At 48.7% G+C, this 23399-nt stretch overlaps 1 protein-coding gene across 1 annotated transcript; it reads right to left on the bottom strand.

Annotated features, from left to right (window-relative positions):
* Nucleotides 1–1653: 1653 nt before the first annotated feature.
* Nucleotides 1654–12117, bottom strand: KRT75 (keratin 75, type II). Its single transcript, XM_011930580.1, has 9 exons — nucleotides 11399–12117; nucleotides 10631–10845; nucleotides 9596–9656; nucleotides 9137–9232; nucleotides 8127–8291; nucleotides 6195–6320; nucleotides 5833–6053; nucleotides 4399–4433; nucleotides 1654–2342 (listed from the first exon to the last, which is right to left on the bottom strand). Exons 1-9 carry the CDS (start codon nucleotides 12056–12058, stop codon nucleotides 2104–2106), a joined length of 1818 nt encoding a protein of 605 aa, XP_011785970.1. The 5' UTR covers nucleotides 12059–12117; the 3' UTR covers nucleotides 1654–2103.
* Nucleotides 12118–23399: the final 11282 nt, after the last annotated feature.

The following is a 23399-nucleotide window of genomic DNA, read 5'->3' as shown; positions in this document are numbered from 1 at the left end:
CTCTCTCGAGTCCTTTGTGGTCTTGTGCAGCCAATTTGGGTTTCTTGAATAACCCTCATCTCACCTCAATGTGGGAGACAGACTTGGGAAATACACACAATTTTCCCCCTTAAACAAAGTTCCCAGGACAAGGTATGGGGATTGGGGTCTGGAGTAGACCTGGGGCAGGCCTGGGGGTTTTCGGGTCCCCTACCCACACAGGCTCTTAGCCACACATTGTGGACACTCCTGTAGCCTCTCATTTGAACTCCCTTCTCTATTCCCAGGTCTTGGGCTCTGAACCCAAAACCACTAAATTATGCTCCTCCCATTCTATTCACTTATGATTTCTAAAAATTCATTTATTGGAGATTCAGTCTGTGCCGCACCACACGGCAGGTCAGCCGCAGCATGATTTCATTTGATTCTCGTAATAACTTTGTGAGGGTGGATGATAAAAATAACAACGATTTTAAATATTTTTTGAGCAGCCACTATGGGTAGCTGGTTTCCATGTATCTTCTTTAATCTGAAATAGCACTACAGGGGTCATTGTTATGATTCTTGTTTGACAAAGGAGGTGATTGAGGCACAGTGTAGTTAGGCACCTTGGCTGAGGTCACGTAGCTAGTGAGCACTGCGGCCATTGTCAGAACCCTGACTCCCAGTCCCATGCCCTGAATCATTGCACCCCACACAGATGGGAAAATCAAGCTCAGAGAGAAGAGGCATTTTGGCCAGTGGAGAAAGCCTCAAGATGTCACTCCGAATTCCTGTCCCTCCACTTCTGTCCTCTCTCAGTCTGAACTTGCCCTTACCCCAACACTGGGGATTTCACAATTGTTCTCAGTGTCATTTCCCTCCTTCCTGCTACCCTCCCCCTTCCATCCATTCCAAATTTTAGCCCCTGGTTTTACACTCATCTTCCCTCCTGATTCATGGCCTCCCTCTCCCCCCACTTCACTTCCTGCTCCTTCACCCTGGACAAAGGTGTTTTAGAACCCTGGCTCCCAAGTAGCTCACATCAGTCCTGAGCTTAGTCCTGAGCATTGAACCCACTCCCTCCAAGCCCACATCGACTGCCCCACTCTGGGTGAGCCCACTGGGCTATGCCCCAGCTCAGGCCTGATGGGAGGGGTCCAGGAGACTGTAAACTCAGGAATGTGGGAGCTTCCTGGATGTCTCACTGCTGCCTGCAATTATGGGCTAAATGGCTCCTCTCCTTGGTGAAAGCGTTGCTCCCAGGGCTGCCTTTTAACTGTTCTTCGTGGCCTGTTATTTATCTGCTAGGTCTGCAAGTTTGAAGCTGTCAGGGAACTATCAGCCCCTCTGCTGGGCCACCCACCCGGCGTCAGTATTCTGGAACACTGGTTTGGAACAGGGACGGCACCAACAGAGCAGGGAGGCCGGTCTGGGCTTCTCCCAGTAGCTCCAGCTCCCCAAACAATGCATGCCAAGGAGAGGGAAAAGGAAGTCTGGCCAGCCCTGCACTCCCTGCTCCTCTGCAGCTGGCCCTCCCTTCCTGCCAGCCAGCCTTCTTAGCTCAGAGGGAAGGGGCGAGGGCTGATGCCTCTGAGCACTGCTTGTGTGAGGCCTGTTCTGGGAGCAGGCCTGGGGGAGAAGGAGAATTACTTTGGGTCAGTCACGATTCCAAACAGAGGGCCAGACAACAAACAGGCGACACATGCATTTAATAGACACATTCCAGGGAGGGAACAGAAGGAGCGCTGACTCCCAACAGGCTGCTTATAAACATGATGAGACAGGTGGATGACAACCTGGCATTGAGACAGACTCCCCAGCCTCTGCATCTGGAGGGAGGGAGGGAGGTGGAGCTGGAGGAGGACTTTCCAGCTGCCTGGGCCTCACAACATAGGCTGAATGAGAGCCTCGGGAGAGAGCAGGTTTTGGTTTTACATGTGTAGCAGACAGGTGCTGCTGGCAGTCTGGGCACTGTCAGGAGGGAGAGGCTAGCTTAGGCCTGGGAATGGGGTGTAGCCAGTACTGCAGGCTCCCAGCAGCACAGGTGCACCTTACGAGGAGAGAGGAAGGAGAAGGACCCAGGTGTTCAGGTGTGACTGCAAACAGGCCTCAAGGCAGGGGAGAGGGAGCCATGCGGCTCTCTTAGTGCTTGTAGCTCTTCCGGCTGGAGGATGTGGTAGAGACAAACTTGACACTAGAACCACTGCCCCCTAGGCCCCGGTTGCTGGTGGCACTGAAACCAGAACCTCCCAGGCCTGCACCCAGGCTATGCCCGCCACTGGTGGTGAAGGAGTAGCCGCTGCCCCCACCGAGGCCCAGGCTTCCACCTCCAATGCCGCTGCCGCTTCCATAGCCACTGGAAAGAGTGGAGCTGACCACAGCTGCCAGGAAGAAAGGAGGTGTGGTCAGATCAAGTGCAGGAGAGAAGACAGTGGGAGCATCAGGGCCTGTGCCCTGGAGTCCTTGGGTGGGGAGTAGTGGTCTCATTAGCCAGCAGTTTGCCTCCTTCCAATATCCCCTGCTTAGTGAGATCACTGCCATATGCCTTGGCCTGTGTTCCTGAGCTGCAGCTCCAGGCAGACTCTCAGGCTGGAATGGCTTCCTCCTCCCCTTCCAGAATCTACTGGAACCCTCTCCTCCTGGAAGCAGCTCCAGTCCACCTGCTTTCCCTTTGATCCTCCTGCTGTGCCGTCTGGGCCTGTCTCCCTCTCCGGGCCTGACTCCAGAGTTTCTCTTCCTTCTGGATGCTCATTGCGGGAGGGGCACACTCCTCTTCCCTCAGGGTCCCCCAGTCCCACACTCAGAATCACAGAGTGGAGGCTGGAATATTCTTGATGGATCAAGTGACAGATTAACCTGTTGGCCAGTCAACTGTGATCCTGTTCTCCTCCCAACCTATTCTTCTCCTAATTTATAACTCATCCCCTTACACATTCTAACACCCTACTTAGGGTTCTGCAGAAGGAAAATCAAATTAAAAAAAAAGACTCCATTACAGGATGAATTGTGTCTTTCAAAAACCTATGGTGAAGTGTTAACACCAGCATCCGTGAATGCAGCCTTATTTGGAAATGGGATTATTGCAGGTACAACTAAGTTAAGATAAAGTCTGTAGGGTGGGCCCAGATCTAACATGACTGGTGTCCATACAGAAAGAAGGAAGACATTCATCTGAAGCCACAGACACACAGGGACATCGTCATACAATCACAGAGACAGAGAGTGGAGGGATGCAGCCACAAGCCAAGGAATACCGAGGATGAGTGGCCACTGCCAGAGCTAGGAGGAGGCTGGAGGGGGGCTGGGCCACCATGTTCCAGGACACCATCTGGTTTGGAGAGTGGATAGCGCCACCCTGCATGACATACAGAGCAGGAGGCTGGCCTGGGCTCCAAGTTTCAGAGGGAGCAGGGCCCTGCTAACCCCTAATTTCAGCCTCCGGAACTGTGAGGCAAGACATTTCTGTTGCTTTAAGCTACCTGACTGGTGGTACTTTGCTGCAGCAGACCTGGAAAACTAATACAGACAATTAGGTGTTTTCAAAAGAAAAGGAGCTTCGAGGTTATGCTTGAAGGTCTGTCCCCAAAATTAGCTTAGAGGGTCTCCGGCACCACTAGACAAGGACATCAGGGAAGGACACCTGGATAGTTCAGATGGCTTTGCCTTCTAGAATCATTGGCTAATATAATCAGTTGCTCTTATGAATGCCCATCAAGAAAACCAAACCCAAACTCATTTGTAGAGGGTGAGTTGTAAGAGTCATTTCTGTTGCCCTCATGATGCCAGCACTGAGCTCTGCGAATGACCACTTCTCTCACCAGCACAGGGCCATGCCAGCTTGTTAATAACTCTCCTGTTTTAGAGCTACTGTACCCAACAGTCATATTTTATGCTGCCCTCACTGCTTTGAAAACCCTTGGCATCTTTCTGCAGATATACTCTGCAGAACTGAGCCAAGCAGTGGAGCTTCTTCCAAAACGGTTTGGGAGAGAAGCTGCCTAGTTGGCAATGCTCTTGTCTGCAGCATAAAGGTTCCCTTTAAAGGTCCAAGCCAGACCAAGAATTGTCATAAATCCTGTCTACATCAAATGCTCACTTCTGTGCTGGGCTTGCAGCCCCAACAAAAAAGGCAGGGAATTCTGGCAGGTAGGAGATGTGGCCAGGATCTTTTAAACCCACTCAGAACAATGACAACAAATCTCCCATCACCCCTTCTGTGACACCTTCACTCTCAAAGAGAAAAGAACTGTGACATCAAAGACTCTCCTAATATGGCTTGCTTTGTAAGGGACTCAAAACCTCCAACCTTCTCCAGATGAACTCTGTCTGTGAGGTTCCTTCTAATCCCTCATATTTTCACCCTCCTGCAGGCCCACCACGTCCCCATCCCCTCCACCACACTCACTCCAAATGGCACAAGAAGTATGTCATACTCACAAATGTTAACTGGAGAAACTCCCTCTCCACTCAACCTGATTGGGAAGAGCGGGGAGAAGAAAGGTTACCAATGTGGCTAGCAGCTTACGGGCCTTTACAATGACACTTTTGTAATTGTTTTCAAAGCATTTAAACATACTTTATTATTTTTATTGCAGAAGTAATGCAGGTTGAAATTACTTAAGAACTAGTAGTATTAAAGATAATATTAATAACCTAATGAATAAAATAAGGTGGAATTTGAGGTTCATAGGAGCAAAAATCTATAATCTCAGAAATACATTTTTTGGTTTAAACTAGTTAGATGCCTTAAGGAAATTAAAAGTAATCATACACTGGCATCAACTGGATAGGAAGGGCCTGTCCTATAGTAAGATCTGTCTCTCAACAAGGGTCCATTGTCAAGCACTGAGCCAGGGCAGAGCTCATTATACATAAGTGCGGAGAGGAGTCTGAATCATAAAAATAACAGTAGTAATATCAGTTTATTATTATGTTAGTAACCAAGTAACTTTGCTTTAGCATCTTCAGGACAGAACTGGCATTCATTCATAAACACATACTGAGAATCTTAACAAGAGCTAACAGTTGTTGAGTATCTGTTACCTGTATCACACCACTCAGTTCTCTCAACAACCCCATGAGGTAGGTATTATTCACTCACTTTTATAGAGGGAGAAATGGAAGCTCAGACAAGTTAACTAACTTGCCCATAGTCACAAAACTGGATTTGAAGCCAGATTCATCTGACAACAAAACCTATGTCATTGGCCACAAAACTGAATGATAGCTAACATTTATTTAACACGCTGTGTACCATGCACTGTTCTAAGAGCTTTGCGTGTATTCACCTATTTGAACCCTTTTAATAATGTGAGAATTTAGAACTATTGTTATTCACATTTTATTGGGTGAGAACACTGACACGTGGAGAGGTGAAGTAATCTGCTCTTGGCTACACAGCTTCTAACTGGTAGAGCACAAAACTCCCATGAAGCTTTGCAGATCATGTAATCTGACCTTTTCATTTTATCATTGAAGAAACTGAGGGCCAGAGAAGGGAGACTGACTTTCCCAAGGTTATGTAGCTACTTAGTGGTAGATCTGTAAGCCCAAATCCTAGGACTGTTTGTTTTCAGCCTATGGCCTTTTAGACCACATTTTGAGAGCTGCCATGTAATCAGATGTCTCCTTAGTTACTCAGATCTGATCAGGTTTTAGGTTTCTATGTGGGTACTAATTGTAGTTGCACCTCAAATGATTTGCTAGCCTGGAAGGAAATTAAAATTACTTTTTTTTTGCCATAGCCCAATTCTGAACTGCATTTTCTTCCAGGAGAAGAAGGGGCTACAACAGCCTGAGCCCCTAGGAATGCCCAGGAAGCTGGGGGGAGCTCAACTTGCTTTGAGGATGAAGTTGGTGCATCTATCTCACCTGCACTCCTCGCCCTCCAGCAGCTTGCGGTAGGTGGCGATCTCCACGTCCAGTGCCAGCTTGGTGTTCATCAGCTCCTGGTACTCACGCAGGAGCCGAGCCATATCCTGCTTGGCCTTCTGCAGAGCCTCCTCAAGGTCCACCAACTTGGCCCGTGCATCCTTGAGAGCCAGTTCTCCACGCTGTTCTGCATCAGCAATGGCTGTTTGCAAGCTGGAGCACTGTAAGGACAGGAGGAAGCCATGAATCCTGCTGACAGCCCATGGAGGTGTGGTGCTTCTTGGGGAGGAGTTCTTAAAGATGGCAGAATGGCCCAGAAGAAATGAGCATTTGAGGAGCTCTTGGCCCTGCCAAAACTTTACCTGCTTCTTGACGCTGTCGATCTCAGCTCTCAGCCTCTGGATCATGCGGTTCATTTCAGAGATCTCTTGTTTGGTGTTTCGAAGGTCATCCCCATGTCTGCCTGCTGTAACCTGCAGCTCCTCATACTGAGAGAACGAGAGCAAACCCAGTCACTGAGTCAAATGCCTGGCCCGGACACTCGCTGTGCACACAGACTCACCCTGGGTGCCACAAGCAGGCTCATTTATTCCTGGTCATTCACTCCTTCCCCTTGAAGCTTACAGTTTATTGGGGGACATAGACATTAATTGAATCAGCATATTATCAAATGCATAGTTCCACACTGAGATAAGTGCCCTTAGGAAATGAACAGGGTCCTGGGAGAGTGTAGTGAAGGAATCTGACCTAGAGTTGGAAGTGGGGAGTGGTGGTCAGGGAAGTCTCTCCAGAGATGGAGATGCCTGAGCTGTGGTCTGAAGGATGAGAAGGAGGGACCTAAGTGACCAGCTGTGGGGGAGAATATTCCAGACAAAGGAAACAGCCTGCATGAAGACCCTGGGTCAGGGAAGGAATATGGTGAGTTCTAGGAGTGAGATGGTGATTTGGTCACTATCCCTGGGGAGTTCCTGATCACAAAGCATGCATCCAGACCAACTGTGCCCATGAATTTTGGTAGCCCTCCGAACACCAGTGCTGGGGAAACAGGGAGGAGATATGGGGGAACGGTGTGGGATGGTACAGAGGCTGTGAAAGGCACAGTTTTGAAGTCTTTGTAAAAGTATTCCCAATCTCAGGTAGTTCTCAATCTAATGGTGCATAACGAGGACACAGGGCACATGAATTTAAGAGCAATAATTACACCCTGTCTCCTGCAGCAGACTGAAGTGAAATCTACACCCTTCCCTGACACAAGGAGATCCCCTGCCCGAGTCAAGATCTGTGAGGTTCTTGAAAGTGCTGACGAGCTCAGCTTCCTGTTTCTAGATATACACGATTAAATGGAGCAACAACCCAACAACACGAGGAATTGTTTGCTATCGATTTCAACCACTTCATCTTGGGGTTAAGTGCATCATGTTTCCTCTCACCGTCAAGGCGCTGCCTCTGCGCTGTGGACCCCTGGCCCCTGCTACCCACCTTCCTTTCCACCACACTCCTGACCAGACGGGACTAAGGCAGTGCATGGAGCAGGCAAAGAGTAGGAACCAGCTTGTAGGTGAGCAGCTGCCCCAAGAGGGGTCTGGATTTGGCAGGGAGCTTGTATCATGGGTCAACTGTACCCTTCCAAAGCCAAACGTCTTTGTGGCTGTCTGAGCTCTGGGAAGTAGCTGTTTGTGTTTATCCCAGCCTTCCTCTTCCTGACATAAACTCCCTTGCTTGTTTCTGCCTGCCAGCATCTTGTTCAGCCTTAAATCTCTCCTCACTCCTTGGCAATCTTTTGTCCTTCACGGCTTCCCAACCGGACAAAGCTCTCACGTCTTCCTGGAAGCTTTTTATTCATGCTATCTTTTCCCTTCCATGATTGTCTATTCACTTCATGGCCTCCCAGAGCTTGGGTTCTCTGTTTGCAGTTTATTCATTTGCAACCCTGTAACCTTGATTGGCATACATCAGGAGCTCAGAAAATATATACAGAATTAATAAGCCTTTTAGAAATTGCCTCATGACTGTGTCTCAGTTGTCCTGGTGTCTCACTCTGCTCCCACCCAGATCTTGAGGAATATGGGGCCGGTGGATGTCCTGAGCTCTCAGCATTGGGTTGACCACGTATTAGTGTGTCTGGTTGGGTTTCCACATGCATTTCAAGCTAAGTTTTCATAGCATCAAAGACATGCCTGCTAAGTTGAAATAAACGAATGTGCTCACACTCTTCCTGAGGCTGAGTTAAATGATAATGTGGACCCTCAGAGAACACTAACCCTGGAGCCTATCATGGAGGTGTCCATGCTCACCTTGGTCTGGTACCAGGACTCAGCCTCGGCCCGGCTGCGGTTGGCAATGTCCTCGTATTGCGCTTTGACCTCGGCGATGATACTGTCCAGGTCCAGGTTGCGGTTGTTGTCCATGGATAGCACCACGGACGTGTCACTGACCTGGGTCTGCAACTGGGACAGCTCCTGCCCGACAGTAAACTCAGCATCACCAAGGCATAAGAAGAAGGATCTTAAATCTTCATGGTTAACTACCCATCTAGGTCAGGAATCCTTTCCTTGGTATTCCTGGAAGATTCTCCCAGCTGTTCCCTAGGTATTCCCATTCATCCCAAAAGATCAGTGTGGTAAAAGCCTTTCCCAGCCTTGCTTCTCAAGGCTCCCATCTATGTGCTTTCCCTGGGCATAAGGATGGGTAAGCATCCTCTGAATTGGAATTGCATAGATTTGAATGTGACATGTGTCTCTTCAGTCTGCCAGCATAAAAGCCTTCTTCAAGAGCATCAGGGAACATCTGGGACCCTGCTTCCCCCTGTGCAGTGTGACTCCATCACTTTCCACCTCTCTCTCTCTTTCCACAGACCCAGGTCTCTGCCTTCAGAGGGTTAGTGCCCAGAATGAGGCATCTTCAAAGGGCAGGAAGCCCCCTGACCAATGAGCTGAGGGGTAGCTTGCTTGCTTTTTTTTTTTTTTTTAAATACTTTTCAGGGAAGGGGAAGGGAACAGGTATGTCTTGATTCCTTGGGAAAGTTACCCAGTAACCTAGAATTTGGGAATCAGTACTCTCCCCTTGCTAGATGTTGTCTTGCCATGGGATGAGGGAGTTCGGAGGAGAAGCATCAGATCTGGGGTAGTTTAGTATGATAAGGCTCCAAGCAGTTCTCCCTGGTGCCTCTACCCCCAAGCCCCAGCTTGAAGTATCCAGGCAAGATGCTGGGCAAAGGCACTGAGTAAATGAATGACACAATGCACCATCCTTTTCTTTCCAGGCCCCAGACCTAGGAGGGACAGAAATACTTGCAGACTCTTACTGCATCAAAGACTGAGTGGAGGAAGTTGATCTCCTCAGGCAGAGATTTGACCTTGGCCTCCAGCTCCACCTTGTTCATGTAGGCAGCATCTACGTCCTGGAACGACAGCACAGGATGCTCCTTTGAGTCTGCAGCCCCAAGCACTTAGCCCAAAAGAAGCCGAGCAGATTTCTCCCTAGCCCATCTAGTTTGCATTTTAGAAAACTCTGGGTCTGGGGGATTTGGGGTTGGGGATGGGTGATTACTGAGAACTGGGGCTTGAATCCCTGAGCTCACAGAAACCCAAGTAGGGCTAATGGGGCCATCAACATAGAGGGAGCATGTTAGGAGATTTGAACCCTGCAGATATTCTCATGGTTGATGTGACATTTCTTGGGTGGCCCAAGGGTCAGAGGTCAGGTTACTCCACACTCTAGATTCCACTTTAAACCTTCTACTTTGAGAGACATCCCCACTCACCTTTTTCAGGGCTACAAATTCATTCTCAGCAGCCGTGCGCTTGTTAATTTCATCTTCGTACCTATAAGGACAGAGGAGGGGGTGTGCTGTTGAGTAAGTTTGCATTGAACTCTTCCTGGGCTGGTGTAGCAAGAGTTAAGAGCCCTCGAATCATTTCCAGCTCTTCCACTGACCTGGGCGTGACTTTGGGTGATTCACCTAACCTCTATTTCTCCCTCCATAAAAGGGGGATAATTTCTTCTGCTAGTTTTTAATAAAGTTTTCTAAGAGTAGAAGGTGAGCATGGAACTTAAAGGAATAGAAAAATATACTTAGGCAATTCCGTCTTTTGATAGATATGCAATGCCAATCTTTAAAATGTTTTTCCACCTCAAGTGTCTGCTGAAATCGTGGAGTAAACTTTATCTGTTCAGCAGGCTCTTTCAGGTACATTTTGATATGTTTTCACTGAACCTCAGGGTGGCCCCCGAGAACCGTGCTTTTTGTAACTAGGGGTAGCTCAAGCTCAGAAATAAGGGCAAGCTGGCTAACGGGTTAGCCTGGGCCAAATCCCTTTCCACTGGATACCTCTCCTACTGCAGCCTGGATGATGTGCAGTCAAAAGTTGCCCCCCACAAGGAAGGTCAGACTGCCTCCTTTAAACTCTTCCTTGCTACCTCTCTTCACTCCACAGTGAATGCCATCCTGGAAATGCCAACCATCCCAGTAATTAAGCCCATGTCCAGTGGAATTAAACAATATGCTGACTGTGAAATTACATTATGATTTCTAGAGTGAGTAGCAATGTTTTGTCGGATGATGCTGATATCCCTTTGTAGTCATGTGGACAAAAGGAATAGGATCTTCATCAATAGTGATGCCGAGATGAAGGTCCTTGTGTTACCCCACACAGTGCTGTCTCCACCTTGCGGGATAACAGCTACAGTTCCAAAGCTCCCAGCTGATACCAGCATTTCCTCCTTTGCACTTCTCTGGTCCTCATACAAAGGAGCTTTAGGATGGCTGTGTGTGGCCAGAAGCCAGTGTCCCACTTACCTGACTTTGAAATCTTCCACAACATCCTGCATGTTCCTCAGCTCAGCTTCAAGCCTGCCCCTCTCGGTGGTGAGGCTTTCCAGCTGCCGTCGGAGCTCACTGATATAGGAATCAAAGAGGGGCTCTAGGTTCTGCCTCACGGTCCTGGAGCCCTGCTCCTGCAGGAGGGCCCACTTGGTCTCCAGGACCTTGTTTTGCTGCTCCAAGAACCTCACCTGGAGGGAAGAAGAGAGAATGAAACCTTGAGAAGTTGGAGAGGCAGAGTCAGACACTCCTATTAATAAGGGAGAGAAGAAAAAGATATATTTTTTTTCATGTGGCACCCATTAACAATAACGTAACTGACAACTCCAACCCAGAAGGAGGCAGTCCATGGAGCTACCAGAAAGTTCCCTAGGGCTTGCATAGGATTCGGGTGGTGGGGCCTAGAGGCTTCTGTTGGCTGCTTTTGGGTTAAATTTCTCAACACCACATACTCTGGGTTAGGGTAGTTTGCTGAGCAGCAACTCTCCTGTAGAGAATCAACTAAACTCTTCCCTTGGTGTTGACTGAACCAGCCTGCGTGGTTCTGAAAGAGAGGAAAGTTTTACCAGGTCCTGTGGGGCGAGCTGGCCTGACTTGGAAGGGCCTCAGCCCCTGGGAGGCCTTGCTGAACAGTGCTCATTCCCACCATGGAGTAGTTTCATTATTGCTCTCCCGCCATGGGATGGCCCTTCCAAGAGTTTATTCGATCCCAAACCCAAGGAGGTGGATGAAGCCCCTGCTCACCTTGTCGATGAAGGAGGCGAACTTGTTGTTGAGGGTCTTGATCTGCTCGCGCTCCTCGGCCCGCACCCGCTGGATGGTGGGGTCGATTTGCAGGTTGAGAGGAGTCAGGAGACTCTGGTTGACGGTGACCTCTTGGATGCCTCCAGGGGGACACACAGGGAAGCTGGGGCCACTGAAGCCTCCTCCAACTCCACCCCCATAGCCAAATCCACTGTTGACTCCAAACCCACTGCTGGCCCTGCCACCAAAGCCACTTCGGAAGCTGCTGCCACACCCACTGATGGAGACCCGCTTGGCACCTCCCAGGTTGTAGAGGCTGCGGCTTCCAAAGCCAGCCCCAGCACTGCTGATCCTTCCCAGGCCCCCACTTCCTGCTGCAGAGCGGGCCACAGAGACAGAGCTGAAGCGAGAGCGGCCAGTTGCTGGGGTGGTGGCAGAGGTGGTGCTGAAGCCCCTGCGACTGCCAGACTGGAAGGTGATGGAGGACTGCCGAGACATGGTGGGTGAGGAAGTCTGGTGAGAAGGCACCTGAGGTGGGCTGGTGCAGGCAGTGGAGAAGACAGGTGGCTGGGGAGCCCTGAGCCCATGACTTTTATGAGCATCCCTCGGGGGCGGGGCACTGCTAATGGAGAGGGCCTTCTGATGGCATCCCCTGGGCATCCGCCAACCCTGAGCTCACACTTGACATCCCTCGGGAAATGGTGTAAGGGCCACTCGCTGGTTCCCTGGCACCCCCTCCCCACAATGTGCAAACTCCTTTCCAGTTGCAACTTGATCAGCAGATGAGTAAGAAGCAAGTTAATTGCTTTCCGTCATGTGCTAATGATGCATCTTGTAAAGGACTCAGCAAACACTGCCTCATTTCTAAACCGCTTTCTTAGGCCTGGGACCAACTCCTTCCTGTCCAAACATCTTGTGTTAATACAAGCCACTGTGCTTCACTGTTTCCTTGGGGTGCTTCCTATTCCCTAAGCATTTTCTCAGCAGCTACTGCCTGGTTCCCCAAGCCCCATCAAGCTATCTTTCCAGACCTTGAAGGTCCTGCTCTGTAATCATCTTCCTTAGTAATCCATCCCACTTTGATGGCCCCTTTATTCTGCTCTTAAGCTTCCGTATCTATTGTGTAGGTCACACACCTGGTTTTCTGGAGTGTGTGTGTGCCTGTGCCCTGCCCACTGCAATATAATGTGACACTCAAGGCCAGCTAGTGCTCTGTCTCCTGGGGACAGAGGTTGTGAGAGGAGGAAGACTTGGGTTTGAATCTCAGACCTGCTCATAGCTGTGGGACCTTGAGCAAGCCATGAAACTTTTCTGTGCCTCAACTTGCATGTCTGTAAAATGGGGTTTGTGATGAATATTCACATGTGAAAACTTTTGCAAGGCCTGGTACATGTAAGTGCTGAGTAAGTGTCTATTGAGGCTTCCCTGCTTCTGATACAATGAAGTAATATTAAGGAAGTGCCAAACATGTGTCCATCCTGTGACTAGTCCTGTGGGAATTCAAAAGAAACACAATGCACATTATTTACCTTCAACAAGTTCATGGTTCTGTTGGGAAGATAAAACTGTACAAGATGGTGTACCATGAAGCATCACCTCCAAGCTGCATTTGAGGCTGCCTATCCCAGAAGTCTCCCAGGCAGGTCCCTCCTCCTCCTGAGGACCAAGAATTCCTAGCTCTCCAATCCTTCATCAAAAGAGCTTCAACAGCTGCACCTAGCAGAGGATTTGTTATTTCCCTGTTTCTCCTGTTAACCTTGTAGACTGTCCCCTACATTTTCCATTAGTCTACAAACTGCAAAGAACACTTCAAGGCACCTCATCCCTCTGTTCTGAAACTCATTGCCCCATCTCTACCATGGGAAGAGTCAGACCAAAACATTGCTGAATCTTCTTCCTTTTTTTTTCTTCCTTGAGACAGGGTCTCACTCTGTCACCCAGGCTGGAGTGCAGTGGCTCCATCTTGGCTCACTGCCACCTCCACCTCCTGGGCTCAGGTGATCCTCCCACCTCAGCTTCCTGAGTAGCTGGGACTACAGGCATGCCCCACCACGCCCATCTATTTTTTTTTTTTTTTTTTTTTACTATTTTGCTCAGGCTGGTCTTGAACTCCTAAACTCAAGTCATCCATCCTCCTTGGCCTCCCAAAGTACTGAGATTACAGGCGTGAGCCACCACACCTGGCCTGTATCTTCTTTTATCTTGCTGCCTGCTTTCTTCTTGCTGTGGTTTTGAAAGCTGGGAGAGTAAGAGAAGAATTAATCAGCATTCAGTCTCCATTTCGTGGATGAGGGCATTGAGCCCAGAATGGTTAACTAGCCAGACAGACCCACAAGAAGCAGAGCCAGATTCCATGGTCTTTCCACACAGGTGTCCTTTTAGGGGCACACCGGTAACCGACCGTTTGGCAGACGTTCTCACCTGCCTGGAATGGCAGCTTGGCACTCGGAGCGGCAGTTCTTTGTTCTCTAAGCTGTTTCCTCCTTGGGACTGAGGCCAGGGAGAGGCCTCTCCCCCATCTAGAGATTATTTGGGAGTCTCATTTGCACAGGAAAGATATGAATCATAGCTTGTGTTGATACAGGCCCGGAAGAGCAGAGGAGTTCCCTCACCTGGTTCCATTGCCAACCCCAGCCAGGGTGGTGCATGGTTCTCAAGTGGAAAGAATAATTATGTTTGTTTTCTGTACTCTTCATTGCATGATAATCTGGCCCCCAGAAGAAAGGACACTTGTTTCCTGAGCTGTGCTGAGCAAATGCTTGCAGAGCTTTCCACAAAACAAAGGCCTTGGAGGGTCCGGGTGTGGGGAGTGGCTGGGCCAGCATGTCCACGGGAAGGGAGATCCCCAGCCTTCTCTCACCATGCTTCCCACGTGGGAAGCTGGCTTCAGGCTGCCTTCCCTCCCAACCATTCCTTTCTTTCCCATGTTCCCTGCTGGGGCCCTCTTCCCAGGCACTTCATCTCTTTCTGCTTCCGTTCTGGTTTTTCTCAGCCATCACCTCTTGCCTGGGGCTGCTCGTTTGTTCTTTTCCTCCTTCCCCATCTAGTTTTCCCAAGACTGTTGTTTCTGAAGCTAGACGGTCTTATTCACAGGCTTTGCCAAGTTACATTGAGATAGAGAGATCGTTCACTTCCCTTCCCCCTCCACTCCCTCTTTTGTGACCTTTGACCTGCACAGTGACCTTTATCCTGGTGGTCAATATCTAGATGAGTGGCTGGGACACCTGGCCTCCCGGACAACTTGTGTCACCACCCTTTTAAAAATCTCAAAACTCATAGATTGTTAACACCTTCTTCGTTTTCTGCCATTTTTGTTTTGTTTTTAACCTCTTTGTAATTCTGCTTACAACTTATCCCTAAGAAGTCATCGAAGATGAACTGGGCCTAGCACTACCCCTTAATGCTGTTTCCCTGGAGTGCCTGCATCTGGCATGCCCTTTGATATCTTGGTTTTTTGGTGTTATGAGTGTTAGTCCACTTTTGAGGGTTGGGCGTTTTCCTCCCAGCTCTGACTAGCCTCCTAACCACCCCAGATAGAATTGTGGCAGAAATTCGTGTGATTCAGACTGTCTAATTTAAAGAAGAACTACACATTCCTTTCTGTTCTCCAGTCTTTCTGCAGCCCTCTCCAACTCTGTGTTATTGGGTCTATCTGAGACAAGTTTTCTTGAGTTTGGAGGAGTGCTAGATTCAAAGGCCATAGTGTGTGCTCTGGTGCCTGAAGCTGGGAGAGGCAAACTCTTCAATTTCCCTGTTCTCTGCCCGTCCTTCTCAGGTGATCTCTGTCATCCTGGGAGGAACACTAAGGTCCTTGGCAGGTGGTGAATCCCAGGAGGCGGGGCCAGTTGGCAATAGGGGCTGTGGAGGAGGAGAGGAAGTGGGTGGGAGATGCCTCTTCCACAGATGAGGAGTGGCAAACGCACTAGGGAACTTTGGCTTCCAGTCAGGCCAGGGCCGGGGCAGGGCTGGCAGGGCTAAAGACCATGGGGCAGCAGGGTTTACCTCCCTGGAGCAGGCTGGCCTGAATCATAGAGCCAGGGCCCTGGACATAGCATCTGAGGACCTAGGCCACAGCCACCTACCCCCAGTTCCTCGACTGCTGGATTTCCCAGACTTCTCCTACTCTCTGTGGAGTCCTGGGTTTAGTGAGTAACTATTTATTAGCATCTATAATATGCCAGGCACTTGCTGTTCTAGCACAGGAGATACAGCAGTGAAGAAAGCAGCCACAACTCCCTTCCCTCCTGGAGCTTATATGGAAAGAGGAGGGGAGCAGAGGTAATTTGGAGGGGCAGACAAAATCCAGGTCTCCCAGTTGACACTCCCAGAGGCCGAGTGTGGAGAAGCTAATTCTGTTGTGGACACTCCAGGGGCCGAGTGTGGAGAAGCTAATTCTGTTGTGGACACTCCAGGGGCCAAGTGTGGAGAAGGTAATTCTGTTGTGATGGCATCTGAGACATGCTGGCCAGAAATGCTTTGCCATCTTCACCATTTATGCTGGGGTGGCCGCACTTCCTCAATGTTTGGTGTGTCTAACAGGCGCTGCCCAGCCTGCCTCAGATCCTCCACCTCACAGCCCCCTTTGTGCCTGTAGTCAGCAGCAATAATTGCTCCCCAAAGGGCACTAAAGGTGCCAGCTGATCTGAACAAACTGCCAAGGTCCAGGACTTGGGATATCTGCTTGCAAATGGCCACACTCACCTGATCCGCTCCTGTCCACTGCCAACTCAACAGTCACTTCACATGGGCCCAAATTTGATGGGCAGATGCAGAGCCTGTGCAGGCAGGCAGACAGCCTCCCCTCTCAGTCCATTTCAGCAGGAAAGTGGTGTGCTCTTTTTATTCAACCTCAGGCTTAAGAAAGTGTGATGAGACTGTCCTGTACCTCCACAATCCAGCCCTTCAGACACATCCAACAGAGGTGCACATACAAGGTAGACACACAGACACACATGTCCTCAGTGCATTCACAAAACAGCAATCTGCACACTAGTGTGGTGCTGCCTGGGTGTGTCAGGATACAGAAGAGAAGAAGCAGAATTAGTCTTTAAAGGCTGGAGGAGCCCTAGAGATGAGGAAACTGGGGTCAGAGAGGGGAGAACTGTTGAAGGCCACACAGCTGTTCGGTAGCTGGGCCAGAACTCCTGATCCCTTCTGCTGCCCCACATTAGCCCCGAGGCTTCTCCATGTTAGAGAGCACAGCAAGAACCCTCCCTGTTACCTGAGAGGCACAGGTGGGGCCCTCCTGGAGGGAAGATGTTGGTGAGATGCGAGCCTCTCAGAGGCCCTCCCAGGGAACCCCGACTGAAGGAGACTGGAGAATTCCAGGTGTATCTTGGCTGTTCATCGCCAACCTTTTTTTTTTTTTTTTTTTTTTGAGACAGGGTCTGGAGAGCTGTGGCACAATCATGGCTCACTGCAGCCTCAACCTCCCAGGCTCAAGTTATCCTCCTACCTTGGCTTCCCAAAGTGCTGGGACTACAAGTGTGAGCCACTGTGCTTGGCTCCTTCAGCCACTTCAATTGCCTCGTTTGTTCCCAGGGTTAGGATGCTTCCTCCACCAAGTCTCTCTGTGGCTCGTACTGGGGAGAAGCTGCCACACAGGGAAACTGCAGGGAAGGAAAGTGGGGAGAAACAGGGTGTCGCTCCAGCTCTTTCTCAGGGTGGGGACCCAGAGGCCCTGTCTGAACTGAGGAGTGTAGGACCTAGAAACCAGCCTGGTGAACACTGGCATGGAGCTCTAGCCTGTGGGTGTGGGCTCATGGGCTGGTGATCCTGGCACACTGTGGGATGCTGCTGAAACCTCCTCAGTGTCTTGTCACTGGGTCTGGAGGTTGCTGTGGAGGGTTGGGGGTGTTTGTCACCTAACACCTGATGGGAAGTCTGAGCTGAAAGTGGCAGCCTCACACTCGTGCTGGGCTTAGCACTGCCTCAGTGTCTCTTGGACACTGAAAACTTGGACATCGTGAAAACTCTTCCATCTTTCTTGCTTGCCAGCCCCCTTCCCTCTCCCAGTTACATCTGAAGGACATATCTGACCTGAGCCTTCAAACAAGCTACCTTTGCTCAGCTTTCAAGAAATATTTGTTGGGGACCTATGACGCGCAAGGCATTGGGATACAGCAGTGAGGGAGGCACAGTCCCTGCATGGTGACAAGGAGGTGGGTCATTAAGAGAGGGTGTCTCTTTAGGGGTAGGTGCAGGGTGTGCACGGGGAGCTCATAATACCTGGGAGGCCATCTCCTCATCGGTGGCCAGGCTGTGGCCATGTGGCCTGGTGGCCAGACCTTTGCTCTTCACTGCAACTCTGAAAGAGCTCAGGAAGCACACTTCATACAGGTCCCATATTTCATGGATGAGGAGTGTGAGGCCCAGAGCCTGACAGGAAGCTTAGAGTAAAACTGCAATAGGACAGTTGTCTCCTGTCCCCTAGAACAGTGTTTGCTCCATGCCACACTGATCTGTGTGCTGGAGCAGATGGTAAGTGTTCTCCATGAGTTCCACCCACTAGGGGCTTGCTGGGCTGTGGGGAAGATAGAACTGACACGTGTGAAACAGGCATCATGTAAAATGGTATGTAACAGAATTTAAAAATATAGGCCAGGCGCAGTGGCTCATGCTTGTAATTCCAGCACTTTGGGAGGCCGAGGTGGGCAGGTAGCTTGAGCCTGGGAGTTTGAGACCAGCGTGGGCAACATGGCAAAACCCATCTCTACAAAAAATACAAAAATTAGCTGGGTGTGGTGGTGTGCACCTGTGGTCCCAGTTACGCAGGAGGCTGAAGCAGGAGGACGGCTTGAGCCTGGGAGGTGAAGGCTGCAGTGAGTTGTGATTGTGCTACTGCACTCTGTCCCAGGTGATAGAGTGAAACCCTGTCTCAAAAATAAAATAAAATAAACCAATGAAATTCAGACTGTGAGTGGTGCAGTCTCTGGATGGACCTCGAGTGCTTCAGAGGACCCTTGCTCTCCTGCTGGCTCCAGATGCCCCATCTCAGGCACACACAGGAGCATGGTGGGAAGCAGCGCCAAGCACAGGAGGGGAGGCCGAGGCAGCTGGCAGAGTCTAAACATTTCCCACGGATAAATCAGAGTGGATCCACCCACACACACTTCAGATGGGATTGCTGAATGCATTCCCGCCTTGTCTCTGTAAAGCTGTGTCTGACATGAGGCATCCAGGTGATGCATTGTTTGCTTGTGTGTTTCCATGAATGAGAGCTTCTGTAGCCATGGAGCTGTGTTTTCCAGGATCCTAAGAGGGCAGTCCCTTGGGCACCCAGTCTTGGCCTAGGAATTCCTGCCTCATTCTGAGGTGCATGACGCCCAGCTGACCTATAGACATTAAATCAGCGCACACTGATGATGAGTATGGTGACAGTGACAATGAGGTCAGGAAACCGAGAGCCATTATGCTAGGAGTGACTGACTCGCTGTAAATGGAGAACAGAAACCTCTTCCTGCTCTGCTTTAAGAGGGGTAGATATTTGAAAGCCCTGATGCAGAGGAATGAAAAATTAGGGCCCATGACTCATTCTGGCCAAAGAATTAGTCTCTTTGAAGGAGGACTCAGCAGAGGGTTCTTCTGATCAGCCAGCTCTCTGTGTGTATGTTCAAAGTGCAATTGATTGACATGTCACTTGCAGGAGGGCTTCCAGGGTGTAAAACCAGATATGTTACTGGGATGTCATGAGTAAGATAGTTCCCACTGAACAGACCAGGGCTGTGTCTGTGATGCAGGTTACATATGAGCAGCCAGGACACCACTTTCCTCCCTTCCCAGAAGAGGGTAAAATGGCCCAGAAGCACCACAGGCAGACGCCGGGATGACCTCTGCATGATCCTACCTGTGGGTATTCTGGCTGTGCTCCCATCTGGCGGTGAGGGAGAGGAATTCCTTTTAAAGGAAATGCCTGAAAGTGCTGTTCATTCACCGCCCCCAGCACTGGTTTATTAAGCAAGAGTTAGTCAACTTGGGGTGAGCCCAGAGACTAATGAAAATGACCAATGAATTGGGAAACAGAGGTGGGAGCAAAGGGGAAAGGAAATATGACAGGAGACCAATGTGTTTCTTTGTTGCTGCTGCTCTTACCATCAGGGAGTAAACTTAATCAGCAAGAAGGATTCCATTAAGGGCTTCTAGATTCTAATGGTGAACAGAAAAATATGCTTCTAAGGGAAGTTGTAGAGATTTCTGTAAATTCTTCCTGGAATGATTTAGGGCATGTGATTCTGCAATAAACAGAGATTTAAAAAAAATCTCTAAGATAAACACCTATACTCTCTACTCCGATAATACTCTTTAGGCATTGTGATATTTTACAGATTTAGGATGGAAATAGGGTTTCCCTGCATCTTTCAAAATTTGCCCCGGAAGAGACATGCCCACAGAGCCCCTCTGAAGTTGGACCTGCCATTGCTCATGTTCCTTCATTCTTTGCATCCATTGCCCTTGCCTCTTGATTTATGTGGAGTGTGTGTGTGTGTTCATGCATATAGTTCTGGCTCTGCCAGGTAAGAGGGATTTTCAAAGATAAGCACATAAGTCAGTTGAATTTAATGTGCATCTAATAATGTACCTACCATCCTTTAATTTGTTCTGAAGTATTCAGGACTCTGCTATGCCACAGGTAATCTTAAACTATATTGCTGAGTGACTTTGCTGGGTTTTTGAGTGGCATAAGGCACCTACAAACAAATAATGAACTTTTGAAGACATTTTCCAAGGCAAAGGTAACACAGGCTAAAGACAGTTACATTTCACTCATCACTTTCTCATTACCATGGAATGAACAAGAAGTCAGAGTAGGGGAAATAAAGCTTCAGAGACTAGCATAGGTTCCCAGGAGGAGGAAAGACAAAAACAAAGCTTGGAGGGAGTCCAGAGCTGGGGGAGGAGAGAACAGTAGGCTGAGCCAGCTTGGGGGAAAAGCAAGCATTCCTCTTTTTCCCAATGTGGGTTGGAATTTCCAGGTTAAAAGGCGATCATTGCTCTGGCTGATGTCACCATCCAGCAGTTGCTAGTTTAAGTGAGGAACCAGCTTCTGCATCTGCTCTGAGCACTCAGAGCAGTAGCGGCTTCACTAGAGGGCAAGCAAAGCAAGGAAAGACTGGAGTGGTGGGGAATGCGGTCAGTCTCATCTTGTTCATGCTGGCAGCACTCTCCCTCCCTCCTGGGACTAGAGCGGGAGGTGATGGAGCCAGATTCCCTGAGTAAGACCACACCTCCCTAGCGTTGCAGAAGAGCCAAGTTCCTAAGATGAGGCAGGTTGTTCCTTGAATCCTGGCTCTGCCTCTCTGCCTCTTACTCACCAAGTTACTTAACTTTTCTGAGGCTTTGTTTCTTCATCTTTAAAATGAAGATAAAGTTTAGCAAGGCTGTTGGTTACAAGATCAAGGTACGTAAATCAATTATTTTCATGCATTACCTTTCAGTAGTTGAAAACATGGTGGAGAGAAAGGAGTTCTAACTCATAACACAAAAACTGTGAGATACCTAGGGATACCTAACAACAACAACAACACAACAACAACAACAACAACAAAATGCACAAGAATAACCAGAAAACATTGAAGACAAACAATGAGTAGGACTTGCTGTATCAGAAACCAACATGTAAGTAACAGAATGAACATCACCAAGATGGCAGAACAGAAGGCAACCTGCTCATATCTCCCCCCACAACAACAGGAATTCTGCACCCAATCACAGTCCAAAGTCTCTCTGCAGGAGCCTCAGGGTTCAGAGATCATTGCACATCCTTGAGCATCGAGGATGTTCATGGAAAAGACCTCACCAAACAGACAAAATAAGGAACCAGAGACTGACCCTAAAGTAACAGAGAAACCAGCATGTAATACAAAGGTTTAGTAATCACAGTGGTGTGATCAAAGTGATCAATGAAATAGAAGAGGATGGGGGAAAAAGTAGGATGTTGATCTTTATGTGGCAGAAAAGTATGAAAATGAAAATAGCAATTACCCAAATTCACACTCCTCAGAATTAATGACTACTAATATTTTGTCCTATTTGCTTTTGTCCTTTTTTTCCATGTTAACATCTTGCGATAAACTATAGACATAATAAATACAATGTACTTTAAAAACAATCCACAGCTCAAGCTTCTGGCAAGACGGCGAACCAGCTGGGGCTGTTATCTCCCTCCCACAGGATGAATCCTGAGAAACTGTAGAAACGCATGACAGGCACAGATACTAGGAACTATGAACCAGGACCTTACAAATGAAGACACCCCAGGGGCACCCAAGTCTGTTTTGAGCTGATATGGGTTGGGGCAGGTGAGTAGAGCTAAGGCCTGAGGTAATAATGAGGGGGTGGTTTGGAGGAAGGGTCTTAAGCTTGGTCCTTGCCTTTTGTCTGCCCCTTATAGGAGAAATCCAAAGCAGCAGCTCAATTACCTGTGTCCTTGTCTGTGGTTCAACATAAAGGAGGTTGACTTCATAGTCAGGGTTGCTAGATTTAGCAAATAGAAATATAGGATGTGCAGTTCAGATTGAATTTCAGATCAGCTACAAATTTCTTTTTAGTTTAAGTGTGTTTCATATACTATTTGGGACATACTTAGACTACAAATTTTTGTTGTTTATCTGTAGTTCAACTTTAACTGGGATTTGGGTTGCAATGGTTCATGCCTATAATTCCAGCACTTTGGGAGGTTGAGGTGGAAGGATCACTTGAGCCCAGGAGTTTGAGACTGGCCTGGGCAAATAGTGAGACCCTATTTTTACAAAAATTACAATAAAGGAGAAATTAACTAGGCATGGTGGTGCATGCCTGTAGTCACAGGTACTCAAGAGGCAGGAGGGTCACTTGAGCCTGGGAAGTCCAGTCAGCAGGGAGCCATGATTGCACTACTGTACTCTAGCCTGGGTGTTAGAATGAGACTCTGTCTACAAACAAAACACAACAAAATTAACTGGGCTTCTTCTATTTGTCTGGACAACCCTATTCACAGATGACTCGAATGCCTGCTCCAAGTCTCAAGCCAGTGGGCATCTAGTGGGGCTCTCAGAGTTGGTAAGCATCTGGACTACACTTGAGGGTAGTGAGGGACCCTGCCAGTAGCCTGCTGTCCTGAGTTTTTCACCTGAGGAGGGAGAATGACTTTGCCTGGCACGCTGGGAAGTTGTCCTAACAGCTTTTGGGACTTGTACAACGTGGAAGTTCCTATGCTCTGTTTCCACCGTGCCTTTGACTTCAAACCCTAGACTGCAATGATAGAAAGGGAAGGGGTCACTAATTCCCCAAGGTCTCCTCCAGCTCCAAAGCTTCTGCTAATGACCTGCACAGCGGCAAGACCCTTGCCCACCCATAGACAACCATGGGAAGAAGGCCAGACCTCAACTGCAGTAGTGACCCATGGGAAAGAGTCTCTGCTGTGGCATCAAATGGGCAAAATATGACCATAGCTGAAAGGGTTACTGCTGTTCTTCTGGAAGTTTCCCTCACTTTTTATTCTTCTGCTCACAGATAAGACCTGATTAGCCAGGGTGTAGAATAAGCTTGTATAAACATGGCCTAAAAGATAGAGATTCTGTTTCTGTCTAAAAGTGAAAATTACAACCCTGGTGTTGATATCTGGTCAATTTGAATGAACGTCCAACTGTCAATTTTTGCTTGTCAAAATTATCATGAAAGTTTACGGTTAAAATGTGCATGGTTTTTTTGTTTTGTTTTGTTTTGTTTTTGTTTTTGCATCCTGTTATCAAATGAGGAACTCCCTTAACCTTCATCACCCAAGCTGGAGTGCAGTGGTGCAATCACAACTCACTGTAGCTTCAGACGCCTTGGCTCAAGTGATTCTCCTGCTTCGGTTTCCTAAGTAGCTAAAACTACAGGTGTGCACCACCATGCCCAACTAGTTTTTTAGTTTTTTGTACAGACAGGGTCTGGCTATGTTGCCCAGGCTTGTCTCACACTCCTGGACTCAAGTGATTCCTGCCTTGGCCCCCGAAAGTGTTGGGATTACAGGCATGAGCCA

This window comes from Colobus angolensis, unplaced genomic scaffold (assembly GCF_000951035.1).
Source record: "Colobus angolensis palliatus isolate OR3802 unplaced genomic scaffold, Cang.pa_1.0 Scaffold87, whole genome shotgun sequence".
Taxonomy (NCBI): Eukaryota; Metazoa; Chordata; class Mammalia; order Primates; family Cercopithecidae; genus Colobus; species Colobus angolensis.
This window is presented reverse-complemented; position numbering and strand designations above follow the sequence as displayed.